The sequence below is a fragment of the Molossus molossus genome, unplaced genomic scaffold (genome assembly GCF_014108415.1).
Source record: "Molossus molossus isolate mMolMol1 unplaced genomic scaffold, mMolMol1.p scaffold_m16_p_10, whole genome shotgun sequence".
NCBI classification, from domain to species: domain Eukaryota; kingdom Metazoa; phylum Chordata; class Mammalia; order Chiroptera; family Molossidae; genus Molossus; species Molossus molossus.
This window is the reverse complement of record NW_023425345.1, coordinates 53,947,930-53,964,189: the sequence shown is the minus strand read 5'-3', so window position 1 is coordinate 53,964,189 and position 16,260 is coordinate 53,947,930. Positions and strand designations below refer to the sequence as shown.

General features: G+C 35.7%; 1 protein-coding gene across 1 annotated transcript in view; it reads left to right on the top strand.

The window, feature by feature from the left end:
• The window catches only part of PTPRQ (protein tyrosine phosphatase receptor type Q), a 213,784-nt gene that overhangs the window by 77,089 nt on the left and 120,435 nt on the right, over positions 1-16,260 (top strand). The window contains exons 20-25 of the mRNA XM_036252356.1: positions 1,865-2,033; positions 3,691-3,981; positions 4,250-4,525; positions 4,899-5,050; positions 8,959-9,100; positions 10,635-10,904. Of these exons, the coding sequence (XP_036108249.1) occupies positions 1,865-2,033; positions 3,691-3,981; positions 4,250-4,525; positions 4,899-5,050; positions 8,959-9,100; positions 10,635-10,904 (1,300 nt within the window). The remainder of the gene's footprint in view (positions 1-1,864; positions 2,034-3,690; positions 3,982-4,249; positions 4,526-4,898; positions 5,051-8,958; positions 9,101-10,634; positions 10,905-16,260) is intronic.

Below are 16,260 nucleotides of genomic sequence, written 5' to 3'. Positions count from 1 at the left end.
GGGGACAAACTGCAACCGAGGTACATGCCCTTAGCGGGAACCGAACCCGGGTCTCTCTGAACCACAGGCCGACACTAACTGCTGAGCCAAACCGGCCAGGGCCAACCTGTTCTTCTTTCAGTTGTTGCATTTTGTTTTTCTATAGTCTGTTAACAGTTCTACTAATGCTTCCACATTTTAATTTTTACCCACTTATGCCATGTCTCCTCAGTGTGCCTGACATAGTCTTATTATATATGAACTACAGAATAAATTCTGGTTGATTAATCGAATTTGAAGAGTTTTTTTTTTATTAGATACCTTCAGATTGCATTTATATACACAAAAGAATAAACCTTAATTAGATAAATTTGAACCACAAGATGTTCTTTCCAAAAATAAATAGATGAATGAAATAATCTAGATCATTGATCTAATTCTAAATTTGTTACTTCTGTACATGTCTATGCATACTCAGCATGAATGACTTTTGGCTGGTTCAACATAATCTGTTAACGTAATTGTCATCAAGGTCACAGGGAATCAGAATAAATTCTATAACAAAGAAAAATTAAAAATTATACCAAAAAGCCACATTAATGTTTTACATGATACTTTATATAAGCCTGTTATTCCATGTGTAAAGTAGATATTTTAGAAGGCATTAAAGTTCACAGATCATACTTTGTGTGTGATTGATATATTATTTTAACTTGTCTACTCCTAAATAAGTCACCACAAAATTGACATGGATCTTTTATTACACTCATTTCCCCCACCCACCAAATATTGGCAAAAGCACCTAAAAAATATACTGAATTTAATTTGCTCATACGTCATAGAACCATCCTAAATGGTAGTCAAATCGATTATTTGGTATTATTAATTTAAATTAACTGATTACCAAATTTGTTTTTTTTTTATTATGTACCAGACATGGTTTTAATTGTTTTACATGTTTCATATCACCTAATCCCAAAGCTCTCTGTGAAGCAGAAGTGGTTATTCCCATTTCACAGTTGGGGAAGGAGAAGCGGTAAGATTAGATGCTTTTCCAGATCGCCCCTGCCTGAGCTGCATTCGGTTTACAGGGCTCCGGGGGCTCTGTGTAGATGGGGATGCTGCAGACTTCTCAGTGTAGATGGACATTATTACAAAATTATTTACACTAATTGCCAACTGTTTTTTTTTTTCAAGGTCTGTTTTCCTTTATTTAAAAATTTATTTTGTTTGTGTGTTTTGTGTTTAATATTTGCTGAGAGAGAAGATGATCACATAAATTTCCTAATAATTCAAACAATGCCTAGGGAAAAATAAAACTAGGAGTCAGGACAAAAAATCATAAAGTTTCTCTTTGCATATAAAAGAGTTTTTCTAATTACCTTGCCATTGTGCCAATGACTGTAGAGGACAGGAGGACTCATTAAAGATGAATAATTATATCTAGTTGAGTTAATAGAAAGAGGTGAACACTTTCATATTTCCTTTATTTTTAAGAGGAAGGAAAAAATTAAATTTTTATGACACTCTCAAGCTTTAAAATATATAGTTAACATTTTGAAAAATACTAGAATGTTTCAGAAGAAAACTAACACTGTCAGCAAAATTGCAGCATTTCCAATTGGACATTGGACCTTCTCCATTGCTAGGAGTTTTTTTCTCCTCAATATATTGATTTTGTAACAAAAACTGCTACCTTCTATTCCTCTTTTAGTATAAACATATTTCCAGTTTAATTATTGCAATAAAATGTTCTATGTTGATTTTCCTCAAAGATTAACATATTGAAATAATGAGGCAACCACTTCATGAAAAATTATTTTGAAATGTTCATGTATACGAAAACTATATTCTGAACAATTAAAACAATATGTTTATTTTTCAGAATTTTACACTCCATGAAGTAACCAATGACTTTGACAATATGACCGTATCTGCAATAATAGATAAACTGGCAATATTCAGCTACTATACATTTTGGGTAACAGCAAGTACTTCAGTTGGAAATGGGAATAAAAGCAGTGACATAGTTCAAGTATACACAGATCAAGACAGTATGTAAATGCAAAGTATTTCTCAATCTTTAATGGGATTAATTAAAATTTTGCAATTATTTCACAACCTTCTTCTATTTGTATAAATTGGTAGTAAAATCGACATTTTATTTAGGCACATTATAAAAGTTGGAAAATGCATTTAACATAGCTATTCAACTATTACAATAACAACAGCCTTTTCTCTTCATAAAACCTGCTACCATCTATTCATAAAAATTGTGTTGCTATTATCGCTTCAAAAGATGTCACAGCCATCTGGTTATGGGCATGAAAAATACTGTTGTACACATAGATGAATTTTCTAATAGCTAATATGCTTATCCATTTGCTTTAGGAACTACATTTTTTTCTCTCTAGCAACTTATTTTGTTTCAGTCTTTGAATCCATATAGGACTCTATGCAGCATCCTTATTCTTATTGTATTTGTGACTAATATACCCAGAATATATTTTTTTAACCCCAGAAGTTTCTTGTATGCAGCTTCTGCAGAATCTTGTTTGTGCTGAGTATTCAGTAAACTAACAATGGAAACTCCCGATGTTTTTTTAGGTTTCAGCTTTGAGAACACAATGATAATGTGGATCATTGCCTATTTCTTTTTATGGTTGTTACTTTTATTCATTTTAATATTATTTTGTATTTGTTTCAGGTATACAGCACAGTGGTTGGACAACCAAATACTTTACAAAGTGTCCTTCCCAACATTCCCAGTACCCATCTGGCACTATACACAGTTATTACAATATTACTGACTGTATTCCCTATGCTGTACTTTACACCCCTGTGACTATTCTGTAACTGCCAAATTGTATTTCCTAATTCCTTCACCTTTTTCACCCAGTCCCCTAACTTCACCTTGTCCATTTATTTTTTTAAATGACTAATTTATTGAGAAATAGTATTGACCTATACATTTACTGAGAGCAAAATTCCATGTTTATTATCTGAATATTATAAATTTGACAGACATTCTATATGAGGAGTGAATGCTTTTCTTGTTGGAACAATCTTTCAAATGGTTCACAAGTTGACCAACAGAATAAAATATGATAAAATATATGGAAAATGTGTTTACAGAGTCTTTAACAAAGTGTTTTAGTGTAATATGTCATCAATATCATTTCAGACATTCTTTCGATCCAGATTTCTCCCAAGATTTTTACCAGTCTATAACTTTTTATCAGTTATTATTATAGCACCATGAATAATAAACACATTTTGTGCACTACTCTAGGTAAGAGGTCCTAGATGACCTTACATGTACAATAAGGATAATATTTGGAAGGCAGAAACTAAAAATATTTTATAGATAATATACCTTATTTCAATATTTAAATATGATATACATACCCACACATACATATATATACACACACTTAATCTCCATGTTGTAAGAAAGAAAAGCCTAGAGAATATTATAGAAAACAATTCTCACAAATATTAGATGTGTGAGATGATAGGGTTTATTTTGAATGATTTTTACTATTATTTAGAATATATTTTATAATAGGTGATGTTTACCGTATCTGCATTTAAACAATTTAAGAACCGATGATGTAATAGATGCCATTTTAACAATTATCCTCAGCTTGTGAATTTATTTAAATTTAGGATAACTGATCATTGTTATATTTCGCACATTACCTGTCATAGTACCCGAAGGGCCTGTTGGAAACCTGACTTACGAGTCCATTTCATCAACTGCGATAAATGTAAGCTGGCGGCCGCCGCCTCAACCCAACGGTCTAGTCTTCTACTATGTTTCTCTGAGCTTACAGCAGACGCCTCGCCACGTAAGACCACACCTAGTTACGTATGAGACAAGCGTGTATTTTGATAATCTGGAAAAATACACTGATTATATATTAAAAATCACTCCATCAACAGAAAAGGGATTCTCTGATACCTATGCTGCCCAGCTACACATCAGAACTGAAGAAGATGGTAGGCTGGATCTTTTATTGCCTATTAAGCAGATTGTTGTTGTTGTTTTTTAATTTATATTTCTTTTTGACAGAACACATTCTTCTTATGATTATATAGATTATTTGTTCTCAAATAACTAACCTTTCAATAAACACAATATGCTCTAAATTTCTTAAAATTAGAATAATCTTATGTTAGTAAAATAAAGTCCCGTTATTGTTAAAGGCTTTTTAAAAAAATGCTAATTCACTTTTGTTTCATTTAATATTCTTTTTTTCTTTTATAGTCCCAGAAACTTCACCAATAATCAACACTTTTAAAAACCTTTCCTCTACCTCAGTTCTCTTATCATGGAACCCCCCAGTAAAACCAAATGGTGCAATAATAAGTTATGATTTAAGTTTACAAGGACCACATGAAAATTATTCTTTCATTACTTCTGATAACTATATAATATTGGAAGAGCTCTCACCATTTACATTATATAGTATTTTTGCTGCTGCAAGAACTATAAAAGGACTCGGTCCTTCCAGTGTTCTTTTCTTTTACACAGACGAGTCAGGTAAGCCGGAATTCATTTTCTTCAGACGATTCATTGTTTCAGCACTTGCTCTCTTGAAATGAATCTCATGGAAAATGAGAGGATATGTGATTGTCTCTTGGAAACAGGTTTACAACTATTCACCTATTTTGATTAACATTTTTCTTTTTCTTTTTGAATTTGGGCTTCAGAACAAAGTGTTCTGTTTAACGCTACTTTGGAACTGCTGAGTTCCAGAACAAGGACATAATTAACTATGCTATTTATTCCTGAAATTAAAAATATGATCACTTTATAAATCTTTCTTAATTAGAGACTTCAGGAAGCTACAGTCTCAATGATTTTTTTATGTTAAAAATTATGAATATAAGTTTTATAATGTGTTTTCCTACAGTGCCTTTAGCACCTCCTCAAAATCTGACTTTAATCAACTACACTTCAGACTCTGTCTGGCTGAAATGGAGCCCGAGTCCTGTTCCAGGCGGTATTGTTAAAGTATATAGTTTTAAAATTCATGAACATGACACTGATACTGTATTTTATAAGGTAGGTTGATTATGACAGTATATTTTTATTTAAAAATTTCAGAAATTGAATAAACACTTTTGACATGCAGGGGGAAAATGGACTGCTTTAAATGAAACAAGGGCCATCTTTTAAGAAACCGTTTTTGTTTCCTCCAATTTAAGGATGCTTGCGGAAAACACAGAAAACATCGGCCAGATATGGAAGCTGCAGAATTCATAGAGCGACAACTTACTTAGAATCTCTAACTTCTACGTGTCTATATTTTAGGAAATAATTGCACCATTTTGTGAATGCTGGAAAATATATAGTAAAATATTTTCAGACTAAAACCTGTTATTATCTTACATGTAATATATTTCTATTTGTTGTTAAAAGAAGTACCAAGTTAATGGTTTTAACCTTTTCAGAAAAGTGTTTTTACTGGCCTTCTGGTAATCTTCCCTCATGGTGTATAATCCCACACTAATTGGTCTTTTAAGATATATCATTATCTTTCACTTTTAACACTAATTAGTTGGTAACATTAAACACCCTTTCCCTCCTCTATTTTTAGGTTTCAGAATCAATGAAAAACACCCAAAGAACTGATGTAACAAAGGGCCTCACATATACTTCTATGATTTCTAGCATTTAATTGCCAAAATATTCTATAATACACGACATTTATTTTAAAAAGCGTTCTTATTTATTTCCCAAAGGAAAATTGAAGCGCTGGAATGTTTTTACTTAGTTATAGCAAGAAGAGTGCAAAAACTCTGCAATAAACATTGTTCCCAATGTGGTTTATGTGCATTTAAATTTATTACTGATGGTAAATCATTTTTATAGCATAAATAGCTTACAAAGTGAACAGTAAAAAATCAAAGCCTTTGATTAAGATTATGTCATAAGAAACAATAACTTTCTGGAAATCAATGTATTACTTCAAAATCTGAAAGGCTGAGTAGAATTTGAATTCTATTTATTACTCCATAGATGTGGAATCTTTTTCAAAAGGATGAAACTATCTTCATGACACAAAGTCTCTAGCCCTCTATTATCTATCGCTGGTCGAATCTTAACATTTTCCCACTTTTAATTTGCTTTGGCCCTATGGGTTCGTGGGAAGTAGATATCAAAATGGAAAAAAGAATCATTTTCTTAGTCTTATACGTTCGTAGGATAATTGTGGGTGTGTATGGAAGCGAGGATGTCTCTGTGTGATCTTTTCTCCTTGAAACGGCGATGACCAGCATTGACATCGTTGGCCCAGTGGTCAATCAAGGTTTTGGCATCAAACTGCTTGGTCTGAGCCCTGACTTTAAGACTTACTGCGCTGTATTAGACAAGTTGCTTAACCCCTTATGACTCAGTGTTTCTAAAGTGTAATGGGAGTTACAAAGATGCATACCCTAAAAAGTGAAGATTATAAGGGAAAATATACAAAAAGCATTTAGAACAATTCCTGGCATGTGATGAATGTGTTAGCTATTGTTGTTATATATAGTTATAAAAAGAATAACAAATCCTTCCAGCAGTGTAACAGCATTAAGCATGAAATGACATTATGCCATTTATGACTATGAAAATAAGTTATATTCCAAGATTTTTAGACAGTCTGTTTTCTCAACAGAAATACTAATATTAATACTCTATTAGTAGCAAAAATATAATCTTTATACCATGAAGTATTCAATGTATCACTTATGTGGTGGAGAATGTAGTTTTTCTTTAAGATTGACTACTTTTAGTTACTCTTTTTACATCTATTTTCTCTTCCATCACTTTTCATAATCTTGTTTTCTTCCAAATGCCATTCAATGTACTCTTCTTCCATCTTTATTCTTTCTTTTTTTTTAATCCTCATCTGAGGAGACTCTTCCATTTTTTGTACAGACAGAGTAGGAGGGAGAGAGGGAAACATCGATGTGATAGGGACACATCGAGTGGCTGCCACCCGCACGACCAACCAGGGCCGGGGACAAACTGCAACCGAGGTACATGCCCTTAGCGGGAACCAAACCCGGGTCTCTACGGACCGCAGGTGGACGCTCTAACCGCTGAGCCAAACCGGCCAGGGCTTTATTCTTTCTTAACATCTAATTTACTTTATCTAGTTCCCTCCAACTATTTTGCTTTCTCTACAAGTATATGTTCCTATATTCCTTTCTTCGTTTTCATCCACCCGTATGCCACAACAGTATCCATTTCTATTCTTTTTAATTTTTATTCTTTCAAGTTGTGTGTGGGTTTATGGGGGCGGAATGATCCCAGCGCCGTTCCAAATGTCTGCAGTGCCGGTCAGCACCGTGTGGCTCATTCCCACGGAGACTAAGGGGATGCAGGTGTGTGGGTAGCGCAGGCCACTCATGCATATTGAAATTCTTTATTCAGTATAAAATTTTATGAAAATATGTTTGGAAATACTCCTCACTTATGTCTCCTTCTTCCTTCTATTCTTGTGTCAGTCTGTTTACTATCCACTCTCACACTTTCCATTGCAAACTCTTGTGTTCAGTCACTTCTCTGGGGACCAGCCCTTTCTAACCACAATCGAAATTTACCTGCATTGCTTTAATTTCTTCTGAGTGAGCACCTGTTTGTAGATTTTTCTAATCAATACTAAAGTTTCTTGGTGACAAGGATCATGTGTTCTATATCTATAGACATGCTTGTTATCTATCTAACAGTATGCTTTTTAAATAGTAAATGTGAGAACATGAAAGGAAATGGTGTAATATAGTGAGTTCCTAATATATGTAGAGAACTTGCAAGAAATTAATTTAAAATATGATTCTAACTGTAAGTATCCCAAGAATTATAATCTTGCTAAATTTCTGCTACTGAAATGTTTAATAAATCAGTCAAAGTGTTTTATATTTTGGGTCAGATATAACGCAAGGTTCTTAAAATTAGACCACACAGGAGATTGTCTTCTCTTTACATAACTGATTAATGTTAGCTGCTCTCTTGGTTAGGATAATTATCATTGAATGAAGACTTCATACTCAATGGTATCATTTTCTAGGAGGAAGCATATTCTTCCTTGGGCACCTGTGCTGTTTTCTTTCTTATCTCTTTTTCCTATGATTGTGTCAAATATGAAATTTAGGAGTTGTCTGGGAAAACTCATAGTTTAAACTTCATAGGAGCAGAGATTTTGTTTTCTTCACTGCTGTATTCCCAGTGCTTAGCATATATTAGGTGATGAATAAATGTATTTATTTACATAGAATGTTACTGGGTATTTAAAATGAATTTCCATGAATTCAAGAAAAAGTAAGTATTACTGACCACCTATAATTTGGATTTAAATTGGGGGCTTTAATTTTGGCAGATTTAAAGAAAGTAATTAGTATATAATTCCAAGTAAGAATCTGGAAGGCAAAATGAAAACAAAATAATATAGCTTTTTAAAACAGTGGCAATGATAAGATTCTTCATGGCTGAATGTCTAGTTCATCCTTGTATCATCAGTTGAGTATAACCTGTGTCACAAAAATTTTTAATATTGTTTTCTTTTATTATTTTATTTGAGATGTAATTCATATTTTTAATGCTCTGGCCTTCCCCATTCTACTCCATTATATGTTGCAGATGTTCCCCCCCAACCTCAGGCCTGCTCCGCCCTATTGTCTGTGTCCACGGGTCATGCATATATGCATAAAAATTATTTGGTTAATCTCTTTCCCATCCCCACCTCCCTGCTTCCCTCTGAGATTTGTTGGTCTGTTCATGTTTCCATGCCTCTGGTTCTATTTTTATTCATCAATTTGTTTTGTTCTTTAGATTCCACATATTGTTTTCTTTTATTTAAAAATATCCATGCTCGTTACATCATAGGTGAAACATAGAAGGCATAACTTCGATGTGTTAAAGTATGTCTTCCAGTTACAAACACATTTTTGATGATGCATTGTGACTAAAAAACTTTTTCTACTTTTTAGAATATTTCAGGTCTGCAAACTGAAGCCGAACTTGTGGGACTGGAACCAGTCAGCACCTACTCCATCAGCATATCCGCCTTTACCAAAGTGGGAAATGGCAATCAGTTTAGTAATGTACTCAAGTTCACAACCCAAGAATCAGGTTAGACACAGTGTTTTGAACCTAAAATGTTTCATTTGTATTTAATCCCTTTCCCTTCCCTGTCTCAGTGTATGTGATACAGTGTTACTTAATGGTTCACTCAAAGAGAAGTTGACTTTTAATGCTTTAAAGCTGGGCTGGGTCTTGTCTGCTATCAAATGCATGTTTTCATGTGTGTAAATCCACATTCTTTTTGAGTTGAAGAAGTTGAAATAAAAGACTAGTTTAGGAACAAAGTGGGCTCTAGATAGCTCTGAAAATTACTTAATTTCTAAGACCACAAAATTCTATGCCCTGACTGGTGAAATAATAGAAAAATTTCAACTTTAAAGGTTATAATATTAGCTGGTTAATTAATTGTTTTTTAGCTTCACAGAGTCAGTAAAATAGATGTTCACAAAGTTCAGTTTTGTAAACCAACTTTAAGCAAGTTGTTAGTGGTCTCTTATTAACTTATTTCATAAAAATATTGTTATATGTTTTTGAAAATAAGGAAGCAAATAATCAATGATCTTTAATTGACAGAGCCCTGGACCACTTGTGAAATGATCTTTTCTTTAATTTTAAATTCCATTCATCCTGTAAGTATTCTCTTTTAGTTCTGATGCCTTTATCTTCCAGAAGAAGGGTTTAAAAAAGATATAAATTTAGGTCAGTGGAGAGAACTGTAAACAAGTCCAATGTATTTGAGTGTTCTTTCAACAACTATGACTTACAATCTACACATTGGCTATATACTAACATTCCTTGTAGCACCCCCTTTTCACTGTAATAAGAAAAGCTATGCTAACACTAGGACCATTAGGCAATTTGAAATTTCCCTTGAAAGTAACTGGTCTCTTCAGTCTGCCATCACTGTGGTGGGCTGGGGTGTTTACTGCTTTTTAACCAGATCTACCAGACGAAGAGCACCTCCGAGAAACTGGGTCACTGCCAAGTTAATTCAGGAAAATTCTAGGAAAAACTTGGACTGAATGAAAAACTGGGACCAATTTAAATCTTCCCTTCAATGATTTTTTAAATGGTACTGAGGAATCAGGTCTTCATGATTCTTCTGAGGAGGACATCTACATATAAAAGCACCCCCCCCCCCAAATTGGTTTGTTTGCTAGTGCTGTTAGGCACAGGTGTGCCATATCAGGGAGGCACCCTCATCTTTGTTTTGCACAAAACGTTTCCATAATAAAGTATTGCTCGGACTTCTCCTTTCTGATTGAGAGATAAAGCATTCGCTGCCTGAACTTGAAGCTATGCAGTTGCCTCTGAGGTTTCGAGGCTGTGACTGTTGCTTTGGCCCAGGGAACTACTAAGTGAATGGTTTAATATTGTAAGGACTAACACGATAGCAACGAAAATAGGCCAACTGCCGTTCGATTCAGCCTTTGTAAAAAACTTTCTGAGCACAGGTTGAAGGTTAATATATTAAATTTTTATTCTGTCTCTGCTAAACATGGTTTTATCTAGCAGTCACATAATTAAATGATGCATCTATTACATGTGTGTAAAATTTAACTTTAGGCCCTTATCTCTTAAGTTCCAGATGTTGTACAGAACGTACAATGCGTGGCAACTAGTTGGCAGTCCGCTTTAGTGAAGTGGGACCCACCCCAGAAGGCAAATGGAATAATTACACATTACATGATAACAGTTGAAAGGAATTCTACAAAAGTTTCTCCCCAAGATCACATGTATACTTTCATGAAACTTCTGGCCAATACCTCATATGTCTTTGACATCAGAGCTTCAACCTCAGCTGGCGAAGGCGATGGGAGCACGTGCCATGTCAGCACGCTACCTGAAACAGGTAATTTACCCGAGAGACAACTCATCTGAAACAGCTGACTCTTCATGGATCGTGTCCTACGTTTGTCAATATCACTATAATCTTTATAGCACATTTATCTAAAGATATGAAAGAAATATTAAAACATGCTTTTTCATCCCATGTGTTGTCAGAGTGCAGGTGTGTTGAACACTGAGCACTCCCTGCAGCATTGGGGAACTGAAAGGAGAAAAAGAGAGAACATCTGCTTTCCTGTGCTTCCAGACTCCAAACTTACTGAATTATGCTTTATCATTATTTAAAATAGGGAAAGTACAGTAAACGTTTGGTTCTCTCTCTCTTTTATCTCACTTGATTTTACGGAATTCCGGATGCTTCTCTGAACCCCGTGCTCGCAGCGTCACACTCACTGTCATGCATTCGCTCCCTACACGCCAGGCTTTGTCTACTATGACATTTGAACAAGTAAGTCCAGGTCACGAAGACCTAGTCTACAAAGAAAACTCTCAGTCTCCCTAACAGTGGTCCGATCTCTACAGTCTCCAACATCGAACCCGCTCATGTAAGTGAAAACCCGATTCCTTCAGGGTAGCGCCACTCCCTTGGAGGGCTCCCTGGTGGAGACTGTGGGTACTGGTCAGTATCTTACCTCTGGCCCATCCAGGTCTTTCATCTTGGAAACATCTGTTAACCCTTCTCTTTTGTGGAAATCAGCGGCACCCAGGATTACTTCATCTTTCTACCCTTAAGGCTATAAACTGCAGAACTACGAGACATGGGATACCTTCTCCCTGACTTCAGCATCCTGATCAGCATTTTTTCCTCTCATCCTTCCAGTGCGATATCTCTTCAGACTCCATTGTTCTCCCTGTTCAGCTGGGATGGATACATTTCAACAACACCTTTCTCTCCATCCTTAGATCTCAAGCCATATATAATTGTGACACCTTCCAGGAGATTCCCAACTCTGAGGGGATCCTACTGTTGTTTCCTCCAGAGCCTGGTTGACAAATGGTGCTAGAAGAAAATAGAAATGGTTCTACCTTGTTCAGCTATAAATTCACCTTCTCTAGGTCTCCCAGCTGCTCCACGATCTTCTAGACATCCCTTGTTTATACTCCCTCGGTTTTCCATAGGAAAACTCTGCTCTCATTCTGACCATCGTTTGCTCCCACTATCATCCATATTTGATGCTATCATTCATTTTACTAATAACATCAAAGATACTGATTTGCCCTACTTCAAATTTTACCTATGTCTTTATTTATACTCCCCACCTATTCTCTCTCAGTGATGCCTTCCTCTTTTCAGGAATCTAGCTGCTTATTTTTGATTCAAGCTTCTGTCTCCTCTAGAACAGTACTTCATCAATGTAATCTACTTTTTTTCTGCACTTTACCCCTTTCCCCTCTCTGGTGCATGCATGTACACCTCCTCTCTCTCTCTCTCTCTCTCTCTCACACACACACACACACACACACACACACACACACACACACTGGTTGAAAATTTCAACTGGGGACCAGGTTGGTATATTAACCCCAAACATATTTGAAATAGAATTTATGCTGCATGAATTCTCATTTTCTCCCTCACTTTTCTCCGTCTGTTTTTTATAATCAGTTGGACACCGTGCCTCATATTTTTATGTGATTTTTTCCCTCCCATCTTTCCTACATTAAATCAGAGCTTATTGCTCCAGTCGCTGCCATGGCTCTGCAGTTTTCCCCTTGTCCACCCGCCTGCCCGCATTTTGTCGCAGACCTCTGTTGCTTCCTGTAACAATACCCTGAAGTAGCCTTATCAGCTGTACTCATCCAGACTGCCCACCAGTCTCATCTTTCCACCCACTTACTTTGATTCAATTTGCTCCACTATATACTTTAGAGCATTTATGTGTTGGCAGTTGAAATTTATAATCTGAAGGATTAGAATTAGATGTGTATTTTTGGGTATCTGAAGTATAAAGATAATAATGAAAAGGCACAATAGGAGATGGCCCAGAACACTCCCAACATTCTTCTTATTCTTGTTGTCTGCAAAAATACATCCCAGAATTCATCACCAGTTAGAATCTGGCTTCTGTCTAGCTTTCCATTCTTATGTCCCCTAACTACAGCTTTTCGTTTGGCTGATGCCTCTAGCCAAACCTTTGTATTCAGCACATTACATTTTATGTATTTTGTTCTAAAACCTTTATTAAGTACCTGCTATGAACTTATCATTGTTTACATTCTCTTCTTTAGACACACTGAACACTTTTCCACCATCAGATTGCTTTGCTTCTTATAGCTAAATTGTCCTTCTCCCTTTCTAGATTACACCAAATTATATTCATTCTTAAAAGTCCAGCTTAAATATGTATTTTTTTTTTTTTTTTATCCTCACCCGAGGACATTTTTCCATTTTTTTGTACAGATAGAGTGGGAGGGAGAGAAAGAGAGAGGGAAACATCGATGTGAAGGGACACATCGAGTGGCTGCCACCCGCACGACCAACCAGGGCCGGGGACAGACTGCAACCGAGGTACATGCCCTTAGCGGGAACCGAACCCAGGTCTCTCCGGACCGCAGGCGGACGCTCTAACCGCTGAGCCAAACCGGCCAGGGCTTAAATGTGTATTTTTTAAAGTTTCCAATAATATGTAAAGTTTTAAGGCTACAGATTCTGGACATTACCCCAGACTTGCTGAATTATAGCCTCAGAAAGCAGAGCCCTGGAATATGTACTTGTAAGCATCTCTCTGGGTGATCTGATGCTCTGTACATTTGGGGAAGTCCTGGAGTAGATTGCCCAGGAACTTGGATGGCAGGTGATATGCAGTGGTGAGCACAGGCAAACAGTGTCAGAGCAGTCCAGAAAGGGGTGACAGGTGTTTCCCCAGTGGGTGGGCAGCAGAGCATTGCTATTTGCAGTCTGGGAGGAGAAAAGATGTTCAAATCCAGGTAGGTGGTCTGCATTGGGGTGGTCTAGCACCAGGTAAAATGGTCTTGATCATTGAACAGGAGCCGAGTTTTAGAAAACTGTGGGGAAAGAGATAGGGCAATAATTCTGAGATAAACGAGAGGTTCAGCACTCTAAAAACAAGGTAGGCGTCTCGTTATTACTGAGTCCACTGGAATGCAAGGGAATTGCTTAGTCACAGGAACAAAACAGAAGTTCAGTTAGTAGGACTGAGACATATGAACAAAATGCAATATGCACTTGATGTAGGGACGCCTGAACTTAAGGTTCAGGTCTTTTTAAACAAAAAATTAAAGATTTGAATTGGATATTAACTCAGGATTAAATGACCTCAGGAGCGGAGGTTGAAGGAATTTTAAATAAATTAATTAGGCAGCTCTTAGACATATCGTACAATGTCCTATGTAGTTTCTTACTACTAAGACAAATGGTTCTCAGAATTTGGCCTTCTGACTCCTGCATCAGGATGTGCATCTTGGAGGTCCTACTGCAGACCTACAGAGTCAGAATTTGGCAGTTAGACTCACAGATCTTCATTTAACAAGAGATGTGGGTAAGAAAATGCTGAAGTTTGAGAACCACTTTATTTCACTGTAAACTCTTTGCTTGTGGGGGCTATGTCTTATCTGTCTTCATTTTACTCACAGCTGCTCGCAGAGAGCTGTGGGCATTATGAAGCCTCAAATGATTGCAGAAAAAAAGAAATAAATTTTCTTATGCTTTTCATAAGGGTTTTACCATTGCAATATATTATTTCCAAATAACCATGAGGCAAAATTATATTTTTTCTCAGGCAAATATGAAAGCTTTTTTTCTTTTTAATTAAGAAGAATCATTCATATGAAACATGAGTATTAATTGCTGCTTCAACATATTTGAATATTTTTTACCTTTAAAATTAAGACTTGAGTCTAGTTTGCAATTATATTTATGATTACAATATGTATTAGGAAACTCATTTGCTTTCATCTGGGTTCACATGAATTGTTTGTTGATGAGATAGATGTTGGTAAGAACTAGCGATTCATTGTTCAGAATGGAAACAGTTTTATAGCTGTTGCAAACTTGTAATTTATGGTAGTCTAAGATTAGTCACAGTGTATAGTCAGCTCTGAGTCACCCACTCTGTGCTTATTTTTGACAGAAAGTAAAATCAAATTTGACTCACTCTCTCACTGCCTAGTGTCTGACCTTAACATTCCTTCCAGGGATTATTGGGTATTTTTCTCAGTGTAAACTTGGTGATATTGAGCACAGTTAAACATGCATCATGATGATTGAATTTATGAGGAGATTACTGTTTGGGGTCTAAACTGTTCCATTGTCACAGGCAAACATGTTGGAATAAGGATAATATAGATGAAGGCCTCAAACTTGGTACTTTCAACAGAATTTGTCAAAATATATCATATGTACCAATAAAAATATTATAGCAAGTTAATGTGCCTTAACTTTTAGACTTAACTTTTAGAATCTCAAATTAGTTCAAAATGCATACACTGATCCATATTATTTTCAAATCTTAGTAAATGTTGTGATTTAATATTGAATTAAAAAAAAATTTTTCCCCCTAGAAGATCATTTTAGACTTTGGATTTATTCAAAGTGCTTCCAAGTTAAGTAATTTAGAATTAAAAGAGAAAAATTAGCTATGTGTTTCAGATGCCCCAAATTTAATTGAAGTAAAGTAGCCAGTTTAGTTTTTAAGAGTGTTCTTTTTGGTATCGATTTATTAGCTTTTTGTCCAATAGCAGATATCAGATACCTGCAGGGACCCACTGGAAGTCCACTGAGCTTATAAGTATAATAATGGTACACTGTTAAAAAAAGAAAAGAAAAAGCAAAAGCTAATACAGCCCATTGTATTCTAAAATAAGGAGTTTATTATGCACTTTATTCAAATTCCTATTTTGTGGACTTCTCTGAGCAATGCAGAGATTACTGCACAAATTGTGATTATGACTAAATGTGATTTCCATTAACTAGCTTTAAAAAATAAAATATTTATGCCACTTATAAGAATTCAAACCATTCTTGCCCGGCTGGTGTGGCTCAGTGGTTGAGTGTCAACCCATGCACCAAGTGGTCGCTGGTTCGATTCCCAGTCAGAGCACATGCCTAGGTTGTGGGCCAAATCCCTAATGGGGGGCATGCAAGAGGTGACCAGTCAATGTTCTCTCTCATTGATGTTTCTCTCTCTCTCCCTCTCCATTCCTCTCTCTCAATACAATAAAGAAAAAATAAATTAAAAAAAAAAATGAATTCATGCCATTCTTAAGTACCATTTTACAGATCAAGTGTAGGTGTTGAAAGTGTTTCTCAGGATTACAAATCATTGAACTAATTCAAAAGTTCACTTTTTCTTTTGTCTGCCTCCCCCTGACATTGCTGTCCTCGCCCATTTCATCAGTTG